Here is a 26,858-nt window from a genome sequence, read left to right as displayed (position 1 = left end):
ACCCACTAATAACCTATAGCAGGATATAATCTGCAAAAATAATGACTCACTATGCTGTACACCTGAAACACACAATATTGTAAATCAACTCTATTTCAATAAAAACGAAACAAAATCCAGCATGGTGCTGGAACACAAAAACTTAGACCAATTGAATAGAGAGCCCAGAAATAAACCCTCACATATATAGTTAAATGATTATTGACAAGGCTACTGAGATCATTCAGTTTGGAATTTGTCTTTTCAATACTATATCCAAACATTAACTCAAAATGGATCAAAGACTTAAATGTCAGACCTAAAACTATAAAATTCTCAAAAGAAAGCATAGGTAAAAAGTTGCATGACCTCGATTTGGCAATGATTTCTTGGACATGACACCAAAAAGCAACAATAAAAAATAGAAGATTTGGACATCAAAATTAAAAACTTTTGTGCATCATAGGACACTATCAACATTGAAAAGGCAACACATGGAACAGGAAATATATACAAGTCACACATCTAATTCAGAATATATAAAGAGCTCCTACAACTCAACAACAAAAAACCAAACAACCCAATTAAAAATGGCCAAAGATCTTGAGCACATATTTTTCTAAAGAAGATATACAAATGGCCCATAAGCACAAGAAAAGATGTTCAAAATCACTACTAATCAATATGGAAGTACAAATCAAAATGACAATGAGATGGCTCCTCACATCCATTAGGATGGCTACTACCAACAAAACAAAGTAATGACTTTCTGAGGATGTGGAGAAATTGGAACCCTTGTGCACCACTGGTGGGAATGTAAAACAGTGTGACTGCTATGGAAACTAGTATTGTGGTCCCTGAAAAAATTAATTACCATATGACCCAGCAATTCTACTTGTGGGTATATACCAAAAATATTTGAAAGCAGGGACTCAAAGAGACATTTGTAGCAGCATTATTCACAATAGCTAAAACGTGGAAACAACCACTGTGTCCGCTGACAGATGAATGGAGAAACAAAATGTGGTATATACATACAATGGGACATAATTCACGCTTAAAAATTAATGAAATTCTGACATATGCTATAACAGATTAACCTTGAAGACATTATGCTAAGTGAAATACGTCAGACACAAAAGAACAAATATTGCATGATACCACTTACATGGGGTACCTAGAATAGTCAAATTCATAGAGGCACAAAATAGAATGGTGGTTGCCAGAGGCAGAGGGGGGGGAAAATGTGTAGTTACTGCTTAATGGGTACAGTATTACAGTTGTGCAAGACAAAGAGTTCCGGAGGTGGATGTGGTGATGGTTACACAACAATGAGAATATACCTAATGCCACTGTACACTTAAAAATGGTTATGATAAATTTCATATTGTATGTATTTAACCACAATCTGTAATGGGGATGGGGGTGAAGGAGAAATAAAATCTTTCTCAAACAAAAACTGATAGAATTTGTTGCCAGTGGGCCTCCCTTGCAAGATATGTTAAAAGTTTTCAGAAAGAAAGGAAATGATAGAGGTCAGAAACTCAGACCTACAAAAGCATTAGAGAAGGAATAAATTAAGGTAAAATTAAGCCTTTTATTTTCCTTATTCTTAAAGGTCTAATGGAAAATTGTTCTAAATAATAATAGCAACAGTACATTGAGTACAGTTTATGGATAAGTGAAATGAATAATAACGATGTTATGAAGGAGCAGAAGAAATGGAAGGGAATACTACTACAAGATACCTCCACTATCCCTGAAGCAGGACAGTATTATTTGAAAGTGGACCTAGATTAGTTCTAAATTTTAAATGTATACTGCAATTTTAAGGCAATGATCAAAAAAAAAAAAATTAAATCATATAAAATGCTCAATTAAAACCAGAGAAAGAAAAAGAGGGGGAGGTTTTTAAAAGCAAAGACAGACATGCAACAAAAAGTTACAACTATGATAAATATAAATCCATTAACCCGACTGTATCAATAATCATTTTAAATTAAATGTGAATGGTCTGAACATACTAATTAAAAGAGACATGATAAGAGTGGATAAAAAAACAAACCCAACTACAAGGTGTCTACAAGAAACCCACTTTATTTTTAAATTATTTTTTATTGTGGTAACACTGGCTTGTAACATTATATAAGTTTCACGTGTACAAATTATTTTTCCACTTTTGTATAAAAGCTTGCTCACCACCAAAAATTTAGTTTCCAGTCATCACCATACATCACCATACACCCTCTACCCATTTTGCCCTCCCCCCAACCCCTATCCCTCTGGTAACCACTATTCTATTCTCTGTATCTGCATACTTATTTTTTGATTGGTTTGGTTTCTTCATTTACTTTGGTTTTGTTTTTTGTTTGTTTGTTTTTAATTTTTTGGCCACACCACACAGCATGCAGGATCTTAGTTCCCTGACAAGGGATTGAATCCATGCCCCCTGCAGTGGAAGCATGGAGTCCTAACCACTGGACTGCCAGGGAAGTCCCTGTTTGTTTTTTTCACTCCACATATGAGTGAAATATAGCATTTGTCTGTCTCCATCTGACTTATTTCAGTTAACAAAATACTCTCAAGGTCCACCATGTTGTCACAAATGGCAAGACAAGAAACCAATGCTAAATATAAAGACACAGACAAATTAAAAATAAAGGGATATAACAAATTTATAGAACATTTCATCCAACAGCAGCAGATTACATATTCTTCTCAAGCTCACACAGAACATTAACCAAGTCATATTCTGGGCCATAAAACATACCTTAACAAATTTAAAGGAACAGAAGTCATACAAAGTTTGCTTTCAGAACACAATGGAATTAAACTAGAAATCGTAATGATTTCTGGAAGAAAGCTGGAAAATCCCCAAATATCTGAAGATTAAATAAACACTAGCTTTAAATAACACATAAGTCAAAGAAGCAGTCTCAAAAGAAATTTGTAAAATATTTTGAGTCAAATGAAAATATGACTTATCAAAATTTGTGACATGCAGCAAATCAGGGCTTAGAGGGAAATTTATACCATCCAATGCATATACTAGAAAAGGAGAAAGATCTAAAACCAATAATCTAAGCTTCCACCTTAGGAAACTAGAAAAAGAAGAGCAAAGTAAATCCTAAGTAAGAAGAAAAGAAATCATAAGAATTAGAGAAGTCAATGTAATTCAATACAGAAAATCAATAGAGATTTCAATGAAACCAAAACCTGGTTCTTTGAAAATATCAATAAAACTGGTAACTCTCTAGCCATGTTAACTAAGAAGAAAGAGAAAAGACACAAATTACTAATATCAGAAATGAAAGGAAGGGTCATCACTACTGATCCCACGGGCATTAAAAGATTAGTAAAGAAATATTATAAACACACCCACAAATGTTATAACTTAGATGAAATGTACCAATTCCTTGAAAAATACACTCCACAAAAACACGTACAAGAAAAAATCATCTAAATAGGCCTATATCTATAAAAGAAACGGAATCAATAATAATCTTTCAAAACTGAAAGCATAATGCCCAGATGGTTTCACTAATGTTCTACCAAATATTTAAGGAAAACATGACACTAATTCCTTACAATCTCTTCCAGATAACATATGAACATTTCTAACTCATCTATGAGGTCAGTATTACCCTAATACCAAAACCAGATGAAAATATTACAAGAAAGAAAAACTACTGACCAATATCTTTCATGAACATAGATGCAAAAATCCTCAATAAAATATCAGAAAGTTGAATCCAACAATGTATAAAAATAATAATACTACGGTGAAGTGGGATTAATTCCAGGCATTAAAGCCTTGTTCCACATTCAAAAATCAATGCAATCCTATGGCTCATAGAAAAATCCTATGATCATATCAGTAGATGTAGAAAAATCACTTTACAAAATCCAACACACATTCTTGAACAAAACCTCTCAGCATACCAGAAATAGAGGTATGTACGGTAGAAAAAGTAGTAATAATGGATGTCTCTGGGGGTGTGGGCAAGCAAACTTTTGGGCATGATGGATATGTTCATTAGCTTGATCATGATTATGATTTCCTAGGTGAACACGTGTTAAGATTTATCAAACTGTAAACTTTAAATATGTGCATTTTACTATTTGTCAATTATACCTCAGTAAAACTGTTAATATCCAATTAATGGTAGAATCTAGATTGTGGGTATATGGATATAGACTGTAAAATCTTGTAACACTGATGTATGTTTGACTACTTGTCATAATAAAATGTCCCCTTTCAACTCTAAAGTTTTATGAAAGTATCTTAGAATGTAACCAAGCAGGACCCTATGAGGCCTTCCCAGGATAGACACCCACCCATGTCCTCCGCCTGCCTTTTGTCTGTAGAAAAACTTTAGTCAAAGAATAAATTTAATCAGAGAATTGAGAAAATGCAGAAAGAAAGGAAAACAGTCAAGCAAGGCAAAATAATAATAGTTAGCCATTAACAAAGTCAAGGACTTTTAGTTCCTCCTCAAGGGCTATAGATAATATTCTGAGCCATGTCCTTTGAGCTGTTTTTCAGATACTGAAACCCCCACCAGGTGGAAGAAGTTAACTGTATGCTGCCCACAATCACAGAGACCCCAGACTGGTTGGAACCTCCAGGTTGATGATGCTGACTCTCAATAACCTCACCACCAACCAATCAGAAGAATGTCCACGAGCTGTTCACATACCTCACAAATCCCTCCCTCACCCTGTCTTTATAAACCTTTCCCTGAAAGCCTTTGGAGAGTTCAGGTCTTTTAAGCACTAGCCGCCCTGGACTCCTTGCTTGGCACCCTGCAATAAATGCTGCACTTTCTTTTACCACAATCCGGTGTCAGTAGAATGGCTTTACTGCATGCCAGCAAGCAGACGGAAATTTGGTTCGGTAACAAGAACATAAAAGAAAAACCAATATTTAATTGGCAATTCCACTAGACAATCATTTGTTTGGTTTCCCAGTATATTCCTATCACAGAAGAATGACTTCTTAAAATCAGGAACAGTGCCCTGGCTGAATCTTCATCTTCCTATAGAGTTACTGTTATACTGGGGGTATGCATTAAGAGGCCGCTGAATATAAGACTATATATAAAGAGAAAACTGAGAGATTACCATTTCAAAAATAGAATATGCAAGTTAGTTTAAGAAAAAGAAGAAGAAATCTGAGTTTCTAATGTTACATAAAGATGTCAGGCATAACAAAATTTTTTAATTTGCCCAAGTACTGTAATTCTGGAGCAAACAACAAGAAAGTGAGAAGGAAAACTATAACATTAAGAGGTACGCTCTATGTTACAAATGATAATTCTATCATACAAGCCACACTTACTATTACTTCTGCCCCTGAATTTCTAGTATTTTTGCCCTGAAAGTGCTCTTCAAATGCACCCAGTTGTACATCACAATCCCGTGTCATTTGTTTTAAAAAAAACTTTTTTGGTGTCCTACTCTAGATAAATGAATTATAATGTCTGGGAAGTGGTTCCAAAAAAATCTGTATTTCTAACAAGCATGTATGACTGATTCTGACGCAGCCTAGCTCTTGAAGGAAATATTAAATGCTAGATGGTTTAGCAAAGTAGGAAGGCAAACTTCAGATGAAGTCTATGAAGTATAAATACTACCACCTCCCTAAATAGGTGATACACGGGAAGGGTGGGTGGAAGGGTGTAAATAACACTGTATAAAAAGTATACTTTACCAACATCAGAATTTGCCAAGAGTTTGAGAAAAAACTCAATTCATCTTTCTCCTTACACAAAATAGATGCTTCTGGCACTCAGTCTACATACTGTGCAGGACCCAGTATAGTAGTACTGTTCTGCTGCACTATAATTAGTTTTTGTAAACTCCATTCATATATAACAATGTTTCTAAGGAAAAATGAATTCTAATTTCCAAAGAGCCATCTCTGAAACAATTTTTCCATTATTAGATATGAAACCATCCATTTAACTCCTGTATACTAATTCATACGATTCATATGCCAATAGTGAAATTGGCTGATTACACAGAAACCTAGCAAAACCATACATTTAAAACTAACAGATCCTTCTGATATTAGACCATAAAATATTAAGCCCATCATCTTAACATTTTTCCTATGTAGCATTTAGCTTCCATTATTGAAATTTTCAAAGAATTTTTTAATCCTCTAAGTTTATCAAAAAACTATTGCTTTGGGCTTCCCTGGTGGCACAGTGGTTTAGAGTCCGCCTGCCGGTGCAGGGGACACGGGTTCGTGCCCTGGTCCGGGAAGATCCCACGTGCCGCGGAGCTGGGCCCGTGAGCCATGGCCACTGAGCCTGCGCGTCCGGAGCCTGTGCTCCGCAACGGGAGAGGCCACAACAGTGAGAAGCCCGCGTATCGCAAAAAACAAACAAACAAACAAAAACTATTGCTTTTTAAATTCTCCAAGAATTTTTTAAAATTCTAGCTATTATTCAAAGCTTCATTTAACAAAATATAACCAACTTTGATACATAAAACACTAACACATTATTTTTAAAATGTGGTAAACACCAAAATTAGAGGGATCACACTACCTGATTTCAAGACACTATAAAGTTACAGTTATCAAGATAAGCATGGTATAGGTAAACAGATGGACACACAGATCGTTGAAACAGATACAGTTCAAAAATAAACCCATAAAATATAAAGTCTACTGATTTTTTTACAAACGTTCAAAGATAATTCGATGGAGAAAGGATATTCTTTTAAGCAGCTCGTGCTAGAAAAATTGGACATTTGTATCGACATGCAAACAAAGAAACCCCAACCTTCAACCTATACTGCACTTTACACAAAAATGGATCAGAAATTTTACATTTACAAAAATGTAAAATATAAAATTATAAAACTTCTGGAATAAAACATAAGAGAAAATCTTTGTGACTTTGGGTTAAAGATTTCACAGATATAACTGACTCATGAAAAGCATGACATTGAGACTTCTCTGGTGGTGCAGTGGTTAAGAATCTACCTGCCAATGCAGAGGACACAGGTTCGAGCCATGGTCGGGGAAGATTCCACATGCTGTGAAGCAACTAAGCCCATGTGCCACAACTGCTGAGCCTGTGCTCTACAGCCTTCGAGCCACAACTACTGAAGCCTACACGCCCAGAGCCAGTGCTCCACAAGAGAAGCCACTGCGATGAGAAGCCCGTGCACTGCAATGAAGACCCAACACAGCCAAAAATAAAAAAATTAAAATTAAAAAAAAGCATGACATAAAAATTTTTTGATAAACTGGAATTGATCAAAATTTTAAACTTTTATTTTGCAAAAGACAGACTTGGAAAAGACTGGGAGAAAGTATTTTTAAATCACGTATCTTACAAAGGACTTGTATCCATAATATTTAAAGAACTTTCAATACTCAACAATAAGAAAACACTTTGGAAAAGAGTTTGGAAGTTCCTTAAAAAGTCTAAAAAAGTTACCATATGACTCAGAAATTCCACTTCTAAGTATACACCCAAAGCATTTAAAATATATGCTCACGAAAAACTTGTACATGAATGTTCACAGCAGCATTACTCATAAAAGGAAAAATAATAACTTAAATGTCCATCAACTGATGAATGGATTAACAAAATGAGTTATGTCCATATAATGGAATATTAGTCACAAAAAAGAATGAAATACTGATACACGCTACAATATAAACGAACCTTGAAAATATAAAATTAAGGGAAAGAAGCCAGAAAAAGAGGCCATGTATATTGTGATTCCACTTATTTATTTTATTTTATTTATTCATTTTTGGCTGTGTTGGGTCTTTGTTGCTGTGCGCAGGCTTTCTCTACTTGCGGGAAGCAGGGGCTACTCTTTGTTGCGGTGCATGGACTTGTCATCGCAGTGGCTTCTCTTGTTGCAGAGCACGGGCTCTAGGCGCGCGGGCTTCAGTAGTTGTGGCTCGCGGGCTCTAGAGCGCAGGCTCAGTAGTTGTGGCACACAGGCTTAGCTGCTCCGTGGCAGGTGGGATCTTCCCGGACCAGGGATGGAACCCATGTCCCCTGCATTGGCAAGCAGATTCTTAACCACTGCGCCACCAGGGAAGCCCCTGTGATTCCATTTAAATGAAATGTCCAGAATTGGCAAATCCACAGAAGACAGAAAGTAGATTAGTGGTTGCCAGAGGAAGGGTGGGGATAAATCTGTACTGACTGTTTATAGGTATAAGATTTATTTTTGGAGTGCTGAAAATGTTCCGGAGTTAGATAGCGTGACAGTTGCACTATTTTGTGGCTCTACTAAAAAATACTGAATTGTATATTTTAAAAGGGTGAATTTAATGGTATGTGAATTAAATCTCAACAGAAAAATAATCCAATTAAAATGAGTAAGATTTGAACAGACATTTCACCAACAGAAATATACAAACAGCAAGGAATAACATGAAAAGATGCTCAACACCCTCAATCACTAAGGAAATACAAATTAAAACCACAAGGCTTTACCACTATTTACCTATTAGAAAAGCTAAAAAAAAGTGTTTTAAATGACAATACTAAGTGCTAGTGAGAGTGTAGAGCAACTAAACACCCATACAATGTTAGTGAGATAGCAAAATGGTATAGCCACTTGAAAAGCAGTTCCATAGTTTCATATAAATTAAGTATTCCCTTACCATGGAACCTCGAAATCCCAAAAAGAAATAAAAATTTATGTCCACACAAAAACGTATATATGAATGTTTATAGTAGCTCCATTCATAATCACCAACAACTGAAATGTCCCTGAACTGGTGAACGGATAAACATTTACAGGACATCGATACAATAAAATATTACTCAAAAATATAGGAATGAAATACTGATGCATGCAACACATGGATGCCTCTCAAATCCATTTGTATAAGTGAAAGGAGTGAAATTAAGAAATCAGACCCCAAAAGCTACATACCACATAATTCCGTTTATGTGGCACTCTAGAAAAGGCAAAACTGTAGGGATACAAACAGATCAGGGGTTGCCAGGAGAAGGGATGGGGGTTGGGTGGGAGACTACAAAGGGGCAGCAGAGGAAATTTTGAGGTCTTCATGTAATTTTGCTGTATCAAGATTGTGGTGGTGGATACTTGCTTCCTTGCATTTGTCAAGACTGACAGAACTGTACATCACAAGAGTGAATTTAGTGTATGCAAATTTTAAATGAACAAATCCGTTGATAAATCACACTCCACACAAACCTCCACCTTGAATATAGAAGCCATTTTCCAGTATAGGTCAAAGCACAACACAATGTTCTCAAGGCTTCCTAATGAGGTAGGTGGAGACCACTTTCATCATTTTTATTTTGCAAATGAGAAGCAACACAGTTTAAACCATCTGCAAATTTCTGGTACTAGTCAGAGTGATGAGCTAGCATTTATGTCCTTAGTTCTTGTAGTCCCACTCGCTATCAAGGTACTAGATGCCAACAGTAGTAACAAGAGGTTTTCTTTATCAAACTAAATTACCTATTTACACTATTTCATAAAGAAGAAATATTAAGATAAATAAGTACTTTAGAAGAAGGCTGCAGGGGCATATTCAAGAACAGTAAAATTTTAAAAAAAGAAACAATATACTACTCACACACAAAAATTAACTCTAGCTTTGGCCTGGGAGACGCATTTCATAAAGAAAAGGAATCTAATTTCTAATGGGTGTTTAAAATAGATAAAAGTATAATACAAAAACAGTGGAAGCACTGAAAATCAAACTCCAAATAAGGAAGCGCACCAGAATAAACGGACACAAAGTAAAGCGTCGGTCCTTCACCATCTCAACAACCTAAGGACAAGTTCATTCCCGTCTTTTATAGGTCGGAGATGCTGCACAGCGCACCTAGTTTCTTAAAAAATTCAGTAACTCACTGTGACCCACAAAACCCCAAAGCCTTAACAAGCGTGACACCCTGATGGGTCAGGTCGTGAATTGAAAACACACAACCAACCGTTCGAGTAATTCTGCCCAGGAGTTTTCACTCTGTGTTATCAGCCGAACCCAGGCGAGCCACCGGGACTCCAGGTGGTGAGGCCGGAAAGGGGAGCCGAGAAACCAGCACAGTTTAGCGGTACCCGGCGACTGGGCGAGGAAGGAAGAGAGCGTCTTCGGTCACAGCGCCTTGCTTTCATGTGCGAGGCGGCGTGCGACACTCCGTGGGCTGCCCGGGGCCTCCGTCACAATCCAAGGGGGGTAAAATGACAGGGACCAGACCAAGTCCAGGTGTGTCTCGTGACCGCCCCTCGCCCAGCACAGCTGAAACCCGACCGCGAGAGGCAGAAAAGGGCGCCTCTGTGGAATGTGAACTCCAGAACCCTGGAGTCCACTGCGGGTCCCCTCAGCGGAAAAAGGGGGCCCTTTTCATCCCGCACCCGAGACCCCACTTCCCTCCGGCAAAAAAATAACTTGCCGGCGGAGGCCCCGCAACTGCAGCCCGGCTCTATGTAATCTGACCCCAACGAGGGCGGCGGCAGGTGGCAGCGAGGGGCCCGAGGCCCCACAAAGGCCGGGCCGGGCTCCGGCAACGGGATCCCGGGAGGGAGGCGAGATGGAGGGGCAGCGGCGGTCTCGTTACCTGCCCAGATGCCCAGATTGAGCTGGGACTTGTCCAGGTTCACCACATAGTCCCCCAAGAACCGGTTCAACACGTCCACGACCACCGACTCGAACACCATTTTTCTCAGCCGTTCCTTCTTCGTGCGCCTGCCCTCCCGTGCCCTTCTGACGAGACCACTCGGTTCACCGGCTCCTGGGCGGCTCCGACCGCGGGTCCAGACGCTCAGCTTCGCCGCCAGCCCTGCTAGAGGCGGAGGCGGCCGCTCGCGCGACGCATGCGCAGCTCAGGCTCCAGGGTTGGGTCGGAGCGGGAGGCCCCGAAGGGTAATAGGGCGGCTGCGCGGCCGCCTCTCCTACGTGTTCCCCTGTCGGGCGGAGCGCCGCTGCTCTTTCTCCTCAGCCCCTCCTCCTCCCCCCCATCGCCTGGCAACGGGACGAGTACCTGGAGTTCCCAGGCGTTTTACGACCCCGCCCCACCGGCAGTCCGGAGCCGGGAGTGGAGACGAGGACGGGGCGCCAGGGGTCGCAGCGGTTACTCCGGGCCAGGAACGCCCCGCCCCTAACCGAGGAGACACGCCCCCACCCGGGCGGGGAGGTGCTAAACCTAAGTGAAGCAGGCGTCGGATTCTAGCCTTTTCTCTGTTAGGCTGGAGGCGTCCCGAGGGGGTCCCAGGGAGCGCTCACTTTTTATTACAGATTCGCAGGTACAGGCAGAGCCCGGGCGTTGCCGGCTTCCTGGGTCCGACCCCCCTGAGTGTCTCGGTGCCTGTAACAGCCCCGCCCGGCCCTCCGAGCGCTTGGCGAGGACGCGCCGTTGGTGTCTTAACTTCCCGGGCTGCAAATCCAGAGAGGGAAGTAAAGAGTAAACTCTGGGTTGTAATTCCACGCCCCCTTCCCTGCATCTGAGATCACACTCTTTTTTGGTCAAGTTATGTAGACGGAGCCGTCTTTCATCCTTTAGAGAGTCAACCGGCCCGGAAGCTGCGGAGCGCCTTCTAAAAAATACTTAGATACCCCTGAGCTTACACAGAATGGCTGACCTTAAACAAAAATTAGAGCGCTTTCAGACCCACTCCCTCCCCCGCGTTTGGTCTTATATAGAAATAGGGCCAAAGGCCTGAGGTCACAGAGATGCTGGATGTGAAGTTTGGAGAACTATAATTAATAACCCTCTTAAGGATTTAAGATGTAGGGGTGTAGTTTAAACTTTTTCTTTCTGCATGGTAAATGATGACTTTCTATTAATTCTTGTATCATTTTAGCGCATTTTGTGTATAGTCATCCAGATTTTTTAAGGTTTAAAGGTTTTCCTTTGCAAGTAGAATGCCTGGCAAATACAGTGTAAAATGTTATATTTACATGAGTTTATGAATTATTTTTATATAATCTCATATTTGAAGGGCCTTTATTATGTCACAATTCAATCTCTCGGTCTTTAAGATAATGAAGCTGCAATGCTAGGGATTCGTCCAAGGTGACACAACTAATTTTCTGCAGAAACAGATGGAACCTGTTACTTCTGGCTGACTCCACTCCACCATCCCACCTGCTCCTCTTGCATTTGGCTAATGACATTGGAAATCCAGCTCAGAATACCTGAACAGAGAAATTAATAGAAGCTAAAATCCCTAGAAAAAGGAAAAGCTTTCTATAATCAGGTATTTTGCTACTGTACTATTATTAATAAGAAGCCAGATATACAGTAGATAGAAAATTCCACTGTTATATCTAGCACCATAAATTTAAAGTACAGGAACTTCTAGAACTCACTCCAAAAATATGCCTTAAGTATCTTGCAAACACTTCACACTAGTTTTCTACAATCCATGAAAATACTGTGGAATTGGTGTGAGGGAGAGTGTGCTGCTGAAATTTTAGAAGTATCAGCTTTTATTTGCTAAAGAGAACAATGAGAAAAATTCTGAGAAACTGTTGGAAATAAAAAAGAAGACACATGTTTTAACTGAATTCTTATCTAGTGTTAGGTGGACATTTTTTTTCCTCCTAATTGTAATTCCTCTGTCCACAAGTTAATGTCATTGCCATGCTGCTTGTCCTTATCATTCCCCATGTGAGGTCACTATTGTGGAACTAAGCTAGATGTTCAGATAACAAAGCCATTGAAATACACCAGGTTCCTGAAAGGTTTTTTGGAGGAAAAGGTAGAGAAGATGGCCATTCTACAGGACTTTTCCTGACCTAGCCTGATAAAGCCCTGCACTCCTATCTCAGTTAGCAGTTTAAAAATTATAAACGAAAATTAAAGTCCATAGAAAAAAGGACAAGAAATAAACCAAAATGTTAAAAAAAAAAATTATAAACGATCAAAAGTCATTTGGGTATGTGTTCCAATCCTTAAGAAAAAAATAAAAGAGAGAAATTTGTTAGAAGGGAGACACAAGGAAAAGATTAAGAAATTTACAAGAACCTTACCCAGGTAGTGTATGTGAAAATTTAAATCAACACGATCTTTCTAAAAGGCAGTTTGTAAACATGTACAAACTGACATATATATATATGTGCACAAACATGTGCATATGACTTAGCTCAGCAATCCCACTTCTTGAGATTTACTCTAAGAAAATAACTATAAATATTCAACAAGCTATCCCACAAGCACATTCATTAAAGCATTGTTTATAATAGCAAAAAATTAGAAACAATCTAAATGTCCATTATAGGGAACATGGTTAAGTAAACACACACACACAATGAGTTACCATGCACGTTTTAAAAATGAAGATCTATACTAATATGGAAAGAAGTCAGTGATATACACTTATGAGAAACAAGATGCAGAATAATATATCAATTATATAAATTGTGGATGTGTTTTAAGTGTGCAGAGAATATATATACAGAAAGAAATCTAGATGTATGCTCACCAAATGTTAACGGTGATTATCTCTACCTAGACAATGAGACTTCGGATAATATGTATTTTCTCTGTTCTCTCAAGCTTAAAAAAATTTCTTTTACAGTGAGCATGTATCTTTTTTCCCAAAATAAGAAATCTGTCTAAATAAAGTAAGAAGATAACTACGAACCAAGTATAATAACACTTCTCTTACTCATACTAATTGAAATGCTTTTAGTCTAAAACAAATCAGCTTTGGAAATTTTGAACCAAGGAGATTGAGTTTCATTACATTCAACTATATGCTGTATACTTGGAACATTAAAAAAAAAGGAAGATGTAAACTTAATTTATTCTTCTAAACTGGTGAAGAGGGGTGTACTGGAAATGTCATTATAGTGGATATTCTTTTGTAATGCTTCGGGAAACCGCATATGCACGTGGATGAATTGCTCTTCCTAGAATAACAGCCAACTGAAATTTGTAAGCAAGGTCCCAATCTTGGTGTAGAATTGATATACAAACATACGTGAATTGTCAAAAGTCAGCCAAAAGAATTGAACAGACATTTCCTGAAAAGGATATACAGGTGGCAAATAAGCACATGAAAATATGCTCAACATCATTAGCCATTGGGGAAATGGCTAAAACCACAAATGATCTACCACTACATACCTATCAGAATGGCTATGAAAAGAATAAGTGATAACTCAAAATGTTAGTGAGGATGTGGAGAAACCGGATCATTTATGCACCAGTGGTGGGAAAGTGAGATGGCATAGTCACTCTGGAAAACAGTTTAGCAGTTTCTAAAAAATAATAATAAAATAAATATGCACCTACCATCTGAACTAGCAGTTATGCTCCAGGACATTTATCCCAGAGAAAGGGAAATATGTGTTCACACAAAAACTCATACATGAATGTTCATAACAGCTTTATTCATGATGGTCAAAAACTGGAAACAACCCAAATGTTTTCCTACAGATGAATGGTTAAACAAACTATGCTGTACACCCATAACATGGAATACTACTCAGCAATGGAAGGAATAAACTATTGATACATGCAACAACTTGGATGGATCTCAGGAGAATTAAGCTGAGTGAAAACTATGATTCCATTTATAAAAAATTCTTGAAATAACAAAATTATAGAAATAGAGAACAGATTAGAAGTTGCCAAGGGTTAGGTATGGGGTGGAGGGATAGATGTGGCTACAAATGGATAGAAGGAAAGGACCTTATGTTTTTGGAACACTTCTGCATCTTGATTGTGGTAATGATTACATATAATTGCATAAAACTGTACCCACACACACAAATGAGTACACATAAAACTGGTGAAATCTGAATAAGCATTGGTACCATGAATGGTACCCATATATTTATTTCCTGGTTTTGGTATTGCAGGATGTTACCTTTGGGGAGCAGTGGGTGAACGGGATGTGGGAACTCCTTGAAATTTTTTTGCAACTTTCTATGAATATCAATATAATTATCTTGAAACCATATTTTAAAAGGCTCTGCTAATTTGGGGTCCAATAAGGGATACACCTGAGGATCAGATGAGCCTGAGTCAAGAGATTCCACATGGTTCTTTAATATCCCTACACAGGATACTTGGTAAAATATTTGTTGACTGAAAAGAAAGTGCACAACCTAAAAGTTGAGAATTTGACAGACATTCTGAGGACTTCAAGCCTGGGACACAGCATCTCAGATAACACTAAGAAACTGTTCCAAAGAGGCAAGGGGGAGAGCCATTATATATAGGAGTTTTTGCAACAAAAGACCAAGTAGTCGGAACATCAAAAGATTACTGTTAATAAAAGAAAAGTAGCTATCTCAAGTTAAGGAATTTAGCACTTTTCTATGTATGGGAAGATGCAAGAGTCTGGGCTCACTAAAATCATTCCTTTGATATGCACCTCAGCTATCTGGGGTCAGTATCCTGTGTTTTCTCACCCTGAGTTTCCTCAGGGCGCACTGTCAGGGGATAGCTGCAGCAGCTGACTGCTAGATGGACTTGGCAGGGTACAGCCCCTTTGTCTCCATCCTGAGTTCCCTCAGGGCTCACCACCTGGGTGGCTGTAACGTGATGGCTTGATGGCTGCAACATCCTTTGTTTACTGATACGGCAGGTAATATTTTAGTTCACATATTTGAGAAAGAAAAGTATCTGAATGTGATGTCTTATCAGAAAGCGTTAAAATATCAGTTACCCTGTGGTCCCAGTAAAATACTAGAGAGAGAGAGAGAGAGAGAGATGTACAATAAGGGATTTTCAAGCACATTCCTCTGGCTCTAAATATCTCAGATGACCATTTCCCAGATTAAGAGGACTCTCAAATGCTGACGCCCATCAGCGTTTGCTGACCCCAGATTTTCACATGGCTGACTGCTTATCATTCAGGTTTCTGCTCAAATATCTAAGGCCTAATCAGAGGCCTTCCCTGACCTTTCAGTCTCCAGTAGCCAGCTGTCATACTCTGTCATAGCCAACTTGTTATCTTCATGTCATTTATCACTCTCTGAAATTATCTTCTTTACAGGTTTTTAAAATTTTTGTTTCCTCCATCACTGCTACCTCTAGAACAGGGCACTGATGTATCTAGTTCACTGTCTTATCCTTAGTACATGAGTACTTGTCACATAGTAGGTTTTCAATTTATATTTGTTGAAAGAATGAACAAATGTTGGATAAGAAGCCACCCCCAACTCTCACAAGGCTGAGCATACCACCAGAGATGCAGGTTAATATATCAAGACCAACTGCAGGAGAGGCTATTCAGAGGGTACAAAAAACAGAGACCGTGATTGTGGAGTGAAGTTGCAGGCCCAGGAGAAGAGGCATCTGAACCTCGGCTGGGCGCCCACTGAAGTACTATGAAAGGCAGGTACAGAGAGACAAAAAGGATGCATTTGGAAGGCCAGACTCTAGACCCAGAATTAGGTTCCTGATGGCTGGGCCAAGATGAATCCAGGGAGGAGAATCTAATTTCAAAAGAGCACCCAGAAGGATCCTTCAAAAACATATGAGATCGTGTCACTTCTGTGCTCCAAAGCTGCTAATATGCGGCCCATATCACCATGGTAATGGCCACACGCCTTCTGATGGCAGATAAGGCCCGACACAATCGGCCTTCCCCTCCACCCTACCCTTATCTAGAAGCTCTTTCCTCACATATTTTCGTGACTCAGTCCCTCCATCTTTGTTTACTTTGTGTCATTTGCTCAACCCTTCCTTGAACAGCCTGGTTAACCTTGATACCTGCCCTTCCCACCCCTCAGCTGTCCTATCACCTTCTCTGCTTTACCTTTCCTCAGAGCACTTACCACCTGACATGCTATGTTTTTTACTTATGTTTTGTCCACCTATCTTTCCTCATTATAATGTAATAATATAATATAATGTAATGTAAGCTACTCGAGGAGAAAATATTATTGTTTTGTTCATCTGTGCCTAGAACAAGGTAGACACTCACATATTTGTGGAAGGAAGAAAAGGCATACCTGCCCGGTATTGAATTATTGCCAATCAGCTCCAGACCTACACTTCAGTGTGCAGCTCTATGATGCTGGGGCACATTGCAAACCACATTGGGCATTGGCAGCTGGCTCCTATTTAGGTTTTGCCAAAAGGGGGCCCTAGAGGGGCTAGAAGGGGAAGAAGAGGCTTGCTCCTTTATGTTTGCTCCCCATGAAGCTGCCTGGCTACTTCCTTCTGTTGTCACCCCAGCAACCCTTCTTCAGCCAACAGCAGCACCTGAATCTGCCTTGCATTTTCCGCAACTTGCAGAATCAGTATCATCTCACCATCTCAGAGACATCAGAACCAACCTCATTGTTCCTCCTCCTAAGTATGCTTCTCTCAGCTTGGAGACACAGCTTCCTCAGAGGTCCGTGTTTCATCTCGAGGACTCCTCTTCTAAGTTTCCAAGTCTGTCCCTTTACTCACTCAATCCTTGGGGTTATATCCACTTCCTGGAATAACTACCTCCGAAATACCTTAGAGCTCTCTTTTCTCTCTTTCATTATCTAACAATCTTATACCTAATTAACAGTTCTGTATATATCTTTCTCTGCAGAGAGCTGAGTCAGGACCTGCAGTTGAGTCTGTGCCCAGGGAGATGTTTGGCTGAGAGGAAAGCAGTATCATCAAAGGGAGTAAATGCAAACTGTGGGTGAGGAAAGAAGCCAGACTCAGGGCCAGAGATCAGATTAAGTGTCAGGACTGGCAGCACCTGTCAGTCTATAAATATGTAATGAGTCCAAGGATCAAGGTTAGTCAAGAACAGGTCAGGGGACTTCCCTGGTGGCGCAGTGGTTGAGAGTCCGCCTGCCGATGCAGGGGACATGGGTTCGTGCCCCAGTCTGGGAAGATCCCACATGCCGCGCAGCAGATGGGCCCGTGAGCCATGGCCGCTGAGCCTGCGCGTCCGGAGCCTGTGCTCCGCAACAGGAGAGGCCACAACAGTGAGAGGCCTGCGTACCGCAAAAAAAAAAAAAAAAAAAAAGAACAGGTGAGGCAGTGAAGTGCGAGGTGGGTCAAGATGAAGGCTGCAGAAGACAGGCTTCCCAGGTGAAGTGCTGGGGTCTGCTCTTAATGGTCCTGTGCACGGGAGCCGCATGATAGCACATGATACCACTCCCCTCCTTCGTTCAGTGCAGCCTCTCCATTCCTGAGCCTTAGACAGGATTGGAAAGAGTTCCCAGATATGAATTCTTTGCCTCTCTGGACTATTGAATATTGACCACTGTCTCGATTTCCTGCTTCTATTCTCTATCCTCCCTTTGTGAACCATTGGCTGCATTGGAGGCTGTGTGACCCTGTGCGTGTTGCCGCTTCTGTGAAGCCCTTTCCCAGAGCCTAAGCCACCTCAGTGTGCAGTTCTAAGGCCACTCACTGTCACTCTGTCTTGCCTACTCTACCCAAACTATCTGTTAATGCAGATAACCTGAAACATACAGATAGGAGGCACTGACCAGGATGGAGTGGGGTGAGACCGTCCAGAGTTAGAGAGCACCAGGACGTAATTGTTGAGATTAAGGCAGGCGGCAACTATGGATCTCAACTAGGTCATGGCAGTTTAAACAAATAGAAAGGCATGGAGCCTTGGAAACTAAATATGGTGAGTAAGATAAATAAAATAATTCCAAGATTTTGTCATTCATAATAGCTGAAATATAAAAATGAGGCATTGCTTTTATAGGGGATGATAAGGAGTTCAGTTTTTGCTTGATTCCATGAGATTTGAAATCTAGGGGGAAATATCCAGGACACAGTGTAATTTGTCTGGAAATAGTTAGAAATTAAGGAATGAAACCCCAGTGAGAGTCCAGGACAAAAGATGAACACTTAAGAGCTTCCTACACAGAAGCAATTATCTACATTCAATGTGTAGATGACACAGGAGTAAAGGAATGTAAAGAAAGAAAGGCAGGCCAAGAATAGAACAGTGAGGAAACGTTCTCATTTAGGGAAGAGCCAAATGGACATGAGGTAGGAAGCCAAGGACAGGAACCAGTGTGCTTGGAGTGGGATGACAAAGAAATCCAAGAAGGATTTATAGCAAGAAGAGGTGGGCAACAATATCAAAATTGTAGAGATGTTAAAAAAGATAAAAACTGAGAAAACTCAATGAAATTTAGCTGTTGGTGAGTACTTGCAAGGTCTTTTGATTCACCTACTAAGAGATATCTAACTGAAGTCATTTTTTTTTAACATCTTTATTGGAGTAGAATTGCTTTAGAATGCTGTTAGTTTCTGCTGTATAACAAAGTGAATCAGCTATAGTATACATATATCCCCATATCCCCTCCCTCTCGCGACTCCCTCCCACCCTCCCTATCCCACCCCTCTAGGGTGAACTGATCTCCCTGTGCTATGCAGCTGCTATCTATGCAGCTGCTATGCAGCTGCTATCTATTTTACATTTGTAGTGTATATATGTCCATGCCACTCTCTCACTTTGTCCCAGCTTACCCTTCCCCCTCCCCGTGTCTTCAAGTCTGTTCTCTACATCTGCATCTTTATTCCTGTCCTGCCCCTAGGTTCATCAGAACCTTTTTTTTTTTTTTTTTGATTCCATATATATGTGTTAGCATACGATATTTGTTTTTCTCTTTCTGACCTACTTCACTCTGTATGACAGACTTAGGTCCATCCACCTCACTACAAATAACTCAATTTTGTTTCTTTTTATGGCTGACTAATATTCCATTGTATATATGTGCCACATCTTCTTTATCCATTCATCTGTCGATGGACACTTAGGTTGCTTCCATGTCCTGGCTATTGTAAATAGTGGTACATGACTCTTTTTGAATTATGGTTTTCTCAGGGTATATGCCCAGTAGTGAGATTGCTGGGTCGTATGGTAGTTCTATTTTTAGTTTTTTTAAGGAACCTCCATACTGTTCTCCATAGTGGCTGTATCAATTTACATTCCCACCAACAGTGCAAGAGGGTTCCCTTTTCTCCACACCCTCTCCAGCATTTATTGTTTGTAGACTTTTTTTGTTTTGTTTTGTTTTGTTTTGTTTTACCTCATTGTTTTATGGCCTTATTGTAGACTTTTTGATGATGGCCATTCTGACCAGTGTGAGGTGATACCTCATTGTAGTTTTGATTTGCATTTCTCTAATGATTAGTGATGTGGAGCAGCCTTTCATGTGTTTGTTGGCAATCTGTATATCTTCTCTGGAGAAATGTCTATTTAAGTCCTGCCTATTTTTGGATTGGGTTGTTTGTTTTTTTGATATTGAAGTCACTTTAATAGAATTGATTTTAAAAACAAAAGCGTTACTATCACACTCGAAACTTATGTTATCAGTAATATGCTTTTATTTAGAAAATTAAGTTCATGTCAAAACTTAACAACTACATAAACACACACAGCTTCAATATTAAAATAACGATTCTTTGTTAATGAGGGTTCATCAATTCAACAAGTGTCCACATTATTTTTGTACTTTTGCAGTATATGAATGCTTCCTGTTCTAATATATGCTTTTATCATCACGGTGTAACATAATTCCTGGTAAGAATCTTAACTGATCCATAAATAAACCAAACAGCCACCTCCACATATTCTATTTTTTGCTGTTTTAATTGCAGTTTGTCTCTGCATTCTTTATTTAAAAACTACTTACCTGGAAATATGCTAACCTATAAATGGATATTTAACCAACTATATGTAAACCTGTTTTCTAAGTTTATGTACTTTTATCAATGTTGATAAGATATGCTGTTAACTAACAGCATAGGCATGTATGTGGGGCTATGAGCAAACAAATCTCTTGCCTCTCAGTCTGCATACACATGAACACACATGAATGTGATATAGAAGTTGTAGTATGCTCCAATATTTTAATAAGTAACCTTGCCTGTGTCATGTAGAGATAGCATATGTGCTTCCTATATATACAATTCAGTTTTGTGTTATATTATATCATATTACATATATAATTCACTCATAGTGTCACAGATTGAGGACAGATTTTAATTTTTAACAGGCTATTGGGAAATTTGAGCCTCATGTATATCAGTAGTGTGTTTTTTATTAAACTTATTAAATTTTATAAATTCAGCACTTATTAAGTAAAACCTGAGAGTGTCTAAAATTTCTCAATGTTCACATTGTATAAAGTCTTATTTTCTAAAGAGCACAACATAATATTCCCAGAATCTCTTCCTTGAAAGTAATCGTGGTATTTTTCCACTGCTAACAAAAGTAGTCTTCATCAATTAAGTCTTCATCAATTAGTTATCACAATTATACTGTTCTTAGATTATATCCTGTGCTTTTTATATCCAAGGGAATTCTGAGTCAGATGCACTAATTTGCTTTTGTTACCATTAAATTAGCTGAGTCAGGCATCAGCTACAAATTCAAACTTCGTCAGTTTTCCTTTAAGGAAGTTAAAAGAGCACCATCTAGTGGAATTTTTGACATAAAATCCTTCCAAATTAATCTTCAAATTGAAGTAATCAATATTTTAAACAAATTTTCTTTTTATTTATTTATTTTTAAATTTAAAAATTTTTTTAACATCTTTACTGGAGTATAATTGCTTTACAATGTTGTGCTAGTTTCTGCTGTATAACAAAGTGAATCAACTATACGTATACATATATCTCCATATCCCCTCCCTCTTGCGTCTCCCTCTCACCCTCCCTATCCCACCGCTCTAGGTGGTCACAAAGCACCGAGCTGATCTCCCTGTGCTTATGCGGCTGCTTCCCACTGGCTATCTATTTTACATTTGGTAGAGTATATATGTCAATGCTACTCTCTCACTTCATCCCAGCTTACCCTTCCCCCTCCCCATGTCCTCAAGTCTGCATCTTTGTGCCTGTCCTACCCCTAGGTTCTTTAGAACCTTTTTTTTTTTTTTAGATCCCATATATATGTGTTAGCATATGGTATTCGTTTTTCTCTTCTGATTTACTTCACTCTGTATGACAGACTCTAGGTCCATCCACCTCACTACAAATAATTCAATTTCGTTTCTTTTTATGGCTGAGTAATATTCCATTGTATATATGTGCCACATCTTCTTTATCCATTCATCTGTCGATGGACACTTAGGCTGCTTCCAAGTCCTGGCTATTGTAAATAGTGCTGCAATGAACATTGTGGTACGTGATTTTTTTTTTTTTTTTTTTATGGCTGCGTTGGGTCTTCGTTTCTGTGCGAGGGCTTTCTCTAGTTGTGGCAAGCGGGGGCCACTCTTCATCGCAGTGCGTGGACCTCTCACTATCACCGCCTCTCTTGTTGCAGAGCACAGGCTCCAGACGTGCAGGCTCAGTAATTGTGGCTCACAGGCCCAGTTGCTCCGCGGCATGTGGGATCTTCCCAGACCAGAGCTCGAACCTGTGTCTCCTGAATTGTCAGGCAGATTCTCAACCACTGCGCCACCAGGGAAGCCCCATGACTCTTTTTGAATTATGATTTTCTCAGAGTATATGCTCAGCAATGGGATTCGTGGGTCATATGGTAGTTCTATTTTTAGTTTTTTAAGGAACCTCCATACTGTTCTCCACAGTGGCTGTATCAATTTACATTCCCACCAACAGTGCAAGAGGGTTCCCTTCTCTCCACACACTCTCCAGCATTTATTGTTTGTAGATATTTTGATGATGGCCATTGTGACTGGTGTGAGGTGGTATCTCACTGTAGTTTTGATTTGCATTTCTCTCATGATCAGTGATGCTGAGCATCCTTTCATGTGTTTGTTGGCGATCTGTATATCTTCTTTGGAGAAATGTCTATTTAGGTCTTCTTCCCATTTTTGGATCGGGTTGTTTGGTTTTTGATATCAAGCTGCACATATATTTTGGAGATTAATCCTTTGTCTGTTGCTTTGTTTGCAAATATTTTCTTCCATTCTGAGGGTTGTCTTTTCATCTTGTTTATGGTTTCCTTTGGTCTGCAAAAGCTTTTAAGTTTCATTTGGTCCCATTTGTTTATTTTTGTTTTTATTTCCATTTCTCTAGGAGGTGGGTGACAGTGATTATAAATTAACTTTTATGTATTTTCTAAAATAAGTCCTAAAATATTTTCAAGTAAACTTCGGATTAGAAAATTGAAATCTATAATATGTATGATATTGGGTGGGCCAAAATGTTCGTTTGGTTGTTTCCATAAGATGGCTCTAGTAGCACTTAGTTGTCTTTAACTTCATTTGAAACAATTTTGTTAGATTGTATGTTACAGCTGTCATATCAGCGTGCATTTATAAAAAGACATCAAAATTGGTGAATTTTTATGTAGCCATTTTACTATTAAAGATGGAAGGAAAACCATTTTCGGCATATTATGCTTTATTGTTTCAAGAAAGGTAAAAATGCAACTGAAACGCAAAAAGAAAGATTTGTGCAGTGTATGGAGAAGGTGCTGTGACTGATCAAATGTGTCAAAAGTGGTTTGCAAAGTTTCACGCTGGAGATTTCTCACTGATCAACGTTCCATGGTCAGGTAGACCAGTTGAAGTTGATAGTGATCAAATCAAAAGAATATTTGAAAAAAAATCAATGTTATACCACGCAAAAGATAGCCGACATACTCAAAATACCCAAATCAAGTGCTGAAAATCATTTGCACCAGCTTGGTTATGTGAATCGCTCTGATGTTTGGCTTCCACATAATTTAAGAGAAAAAAACCTTCTTGACCATTTCTCTAGTGAAACGTAATGAAAACGTTCCGTTTTTAAAACAAATTGTGACAGGCTTTGAAAAGTGGATACTGTACAATAATGTGGAACAGAAGAGATTGTGGGGCAAGAGAAATGAACCACCACCAACCACACCGAAGGCTGGTCTTCATCCAAAGTAAGTGATGTTGTGTATATGGTGGGATTGGAAGGGAGTCCTCTATTATGAACTCCTTCCCCAAAACAAAACAATTAATTCCAACAAGTACTGCTCCTAATTAGACCAAAAGAAACTGGCACTCGATGAAAAGAGTCCAGAATTCGTCAACAGAAAACGCATAATCTTGCTTCAGTATAACGCAAGACCACACGTTTCTCTGATGACCAGGCAAAAACTGTTACAGCTTGGCTGGGAAGTTCTGATTCATCTGCCATATTCACCAGACATTGCACCTTTGGATTTACGTTTATTTTGGTCTTTACACAATTCTCTTAATGGAAAAAATTTCAATTCCATAGAATACTGTAAAAGGCACCTGGAACAGTAGTTGCTCAAAAAGATTAAAAGTTTGGGGAAGATGGAATTATGAAGTTGCCTGAAAAATGGCAGAAGGTGGTGGAACAAAAGGGTGACTATGTTGTTCAATAAAGTTCTTGGTGAAAATGAAAAATGTGTCTTCTAGTTTTACTTAAAAAACTGAAGGCACTTTTTGGCCCACCAAATATTTTTAACCACCATATTGGTTTTTCTCCCATTTGAAAATTTTGTGGATTATTTTTCTTTCTTTCTTTTTTTTTTTAGATTCCATATATATGTGTTAGCATGTGGTATTTGTTTTTCTCTTTCTGACTTACTTCACTCTGTATGACAGTCTCTAGGTCCATCAACCTCACTACAAATAACTCAGTTTCGTTCCTTTTCATGGCTGAGTAATATTCCATTGTATATGTGTGCCACATCTTCTTTATCCCTTCATCTGTTGATGGACACTTCAGTTGCTTCCATGTCCTGGCTATTGTAAACAGAGCTGTAATGAACATTTTGGTACATGACTCTTTTTGAATTATGGTTTTCTCAGGGTGTATGCCCAGTAGTGGGATTGCTGGGTCATATGGTAGTTCTAATTTTAGTTTTCTAAGGAACCTCCATACTGTTCTCCATAGTGGCTGTATCAATTTACATTCCCACCAACAGTGCAAGAGGGTTCCCTTTTCTCTACACCCTCTCCAGCACTTACTGTTTGTAGATATTTTGATGATGGCCATTCTGACCGGTGTGCGATGATATCTCATTTTAGTTTTGATTTGCATTTCTCTAATGATTAATGATGTTGAGCATTCTTTCGTGTGTTTGTTGGCAATCTGTATATCTTCTTTGGAGAAATGTCTATTTAGGTCTTCTGCCCATTTTTGGATTGGGTTTTTTTTTTTTAATATTGAGCTGCATGAGCTGCTTGTATATTTTGGAGATTAATCCTTTGTCAGTTGCTTCCTTTGCATATATTTTCTCCCATACTGAGGGTTGTCTTTTCATCTTGTTTATGGTTTCCTCTGCTGTGCAAAAGCTTTTAAGTTTCATTAGGTCCCATTTGTTTATTTTTGTTTTAATTTCCATTTCTCTAGGAGATGGGTCAAAAAGGATCTTGCTGTGATGTGTGTCATAGAGTGTTCTGCCTATGTTTTCCTCTAAGAGTTTGATGGTGCCTGTCCTTACATTTAGGTCTTTAATCCATTTTGAGTTTTTTTTGTTTTGTTTTGTTTTTGTTTTTGTGATACGCGGGCCTCTCACTGCTGTGGCCTCTCCTGTTGCGGAGCACAGGCTCCGGATGTGCAGGCTCAGCGGCCATGGCTCACAGTCCCAGCCACTCCACAGCATGTGGGATCTTTCCAGACCGGGGCACGAACCCGTGTCCTCTGCATTGGCAGGCGGACTCTCAACCACTGTGCCACAAGGGAAGCCCTTGAATTTATTTTTGTGTATGGTGTTAGGGAGTGTTCTAATTTCATTCTTTTACATGTAGCTGTCCAGTTTTCCCAGTACCACTTATTGAAGAGGCTGTCTTTTCTCCACTGTATATTCTTGCCTCCTTTATCAAAGATAAGGTGACCATATGTGTGTGGGTTTATCTCTGGGCTTTCTACCCTGTTCCATTGATCTATGTTTCTGTGTCTGTGCCAGTACCATACTGTCTGGATTACTGTAGCTTTGTAGTATAGTCTGAAGTCAGGGAGCCTGATTCCTCCAGCTCCGTTTTTCTTTCTCAAGATTGCTTTGGCTATTCGGTGTCCTTTGTGTTTCCATATAAATTGTGAAATTTTTTGTTCTAGTTCTGTGAAAAATGCCAGTGGTAGTTTGATAGGGATTGCACTGAATTGCAATCAAAGCTCCCGGGGTTCAGCTTTGGATTTGGACCCTCCTATGAGTGTAGGTTGCCTGAGGGCGTCTGTTCTTCGCTCAGATAGGACGGGGTTAAAGAAGCAGCTGATTCTGGGGCTCTGGCTCGCTCAGGCCGGGTGCCGGGGTGGAGGGAGGGGTACGGATGTGGGGCGAGCCTGTGGTGGCAGAGGCCAGCGTGATGTTGCACCAGCCTGAGGCATGCCGTGCGTTCTCCTGGGGAAGTTGTCCCTGGCTCATGGGACCCTGGCAGTGGCGGGCTACACAGGCTCCCGGGAGGGGAGGTGTGGACAGTGACCTGTGTTTGCACACAGGCTTCTTGGTGGCAGCAGCAGCAGTCTTAGCATCTCATGCCCATCTCTGGGGTCCACGCTGATGGCTACGGCTCGCTCCCGCCTCTGGAGCTCCTTTAAACGGCACTCTGAATTCCGTCTCCTCACGCACCAGGAAACAAAGAGGTCCCATTTCAATGTTAATTATGACATACTAAAAACTTTCTTACTTTTCATGCAGATTCATATCTTTTAAAAAAGAAATGTAATTGATTTCAATTTTAAGTTACTGAATACAAATTTGACGCTTTTTTTTCCCCAACATTTTTTGTTAATGGAGCAGTTCCTAAACCAGGAAGCTTTAATTCTACTCACTATTTCAAGCATTTGAGCTGGTCTTGAGGAGGTTCAAAAATTTTAGCTATAGGATTCCAATTTTATCTTTCAGTGGCTATGCCCAATACAAACTATTTGACTTTTTCCCTAGCTATATAAAATCCATTAATACATTTGCTATGAAAAGACAAACATGGTAGATGGCCAACAGATACAAGAAAAATGCTCAACGTCATTAATCATCAGGAAAATGCAAATCAAAACCACAATGAGATATCACCTCACACTGTCAGAATG

The 26,858-nt window shown here is 39.4% G+C and overlaps 1 protein-coding gene across 7 annotated transcripts in view; it reads right to left on the bottom strand.

Moving 5' to 3' along the window:
• The window catches only part of VPS13A (vacuolar protein sorting 13 homolog A), a 273,758-nt gene extending 262,754 nt beyond the window's left edge, over positions 1-11,004 (bottom strand). For 6 of the 7 annotated variants that reach the window (XM_089913319.1, XM_089913320.1, XM_022573468.3 and 3 more), the window contains exon 1: positions 10,560-11,004. In XM_089913319.1, coding sequence (XP_089769445.1) covers positions 10,560-10,659 — 100 coding nt within the window. In that variant the 5' untranslated portion in view covers positions 10,660-11,004. The remainder of the gene's footprint in view (positions 1-10,559) is intronic. The other variant, XM_022573470.3, reaches the window with a different exon arrangement.
• Between the last annotated feature and the right edge of the window lie 15,854 nt (positions 11,005-26,858).

Source organism: Delphinapterus leucas, chromosome 6 (assembly GCF_059928025.1).
Source record: "Delphinapterus leucas isolate spDelLeu-1000000601 "Yukka" chromosome 6, BTC_Dleu_Yukka2, whole genome shotgun sequence".
Lineage (NCBI taxonomy): Eukaryota > Metazoa > Chordata > Mammalia > Artiodactyla > Monodontidae > Delphinapterus > Delphinapterus leucas.
Note: the sequence above shows the minus strand (reverse complement) of the source record. Positions and strands in the feature narration are given on the sequence as shown.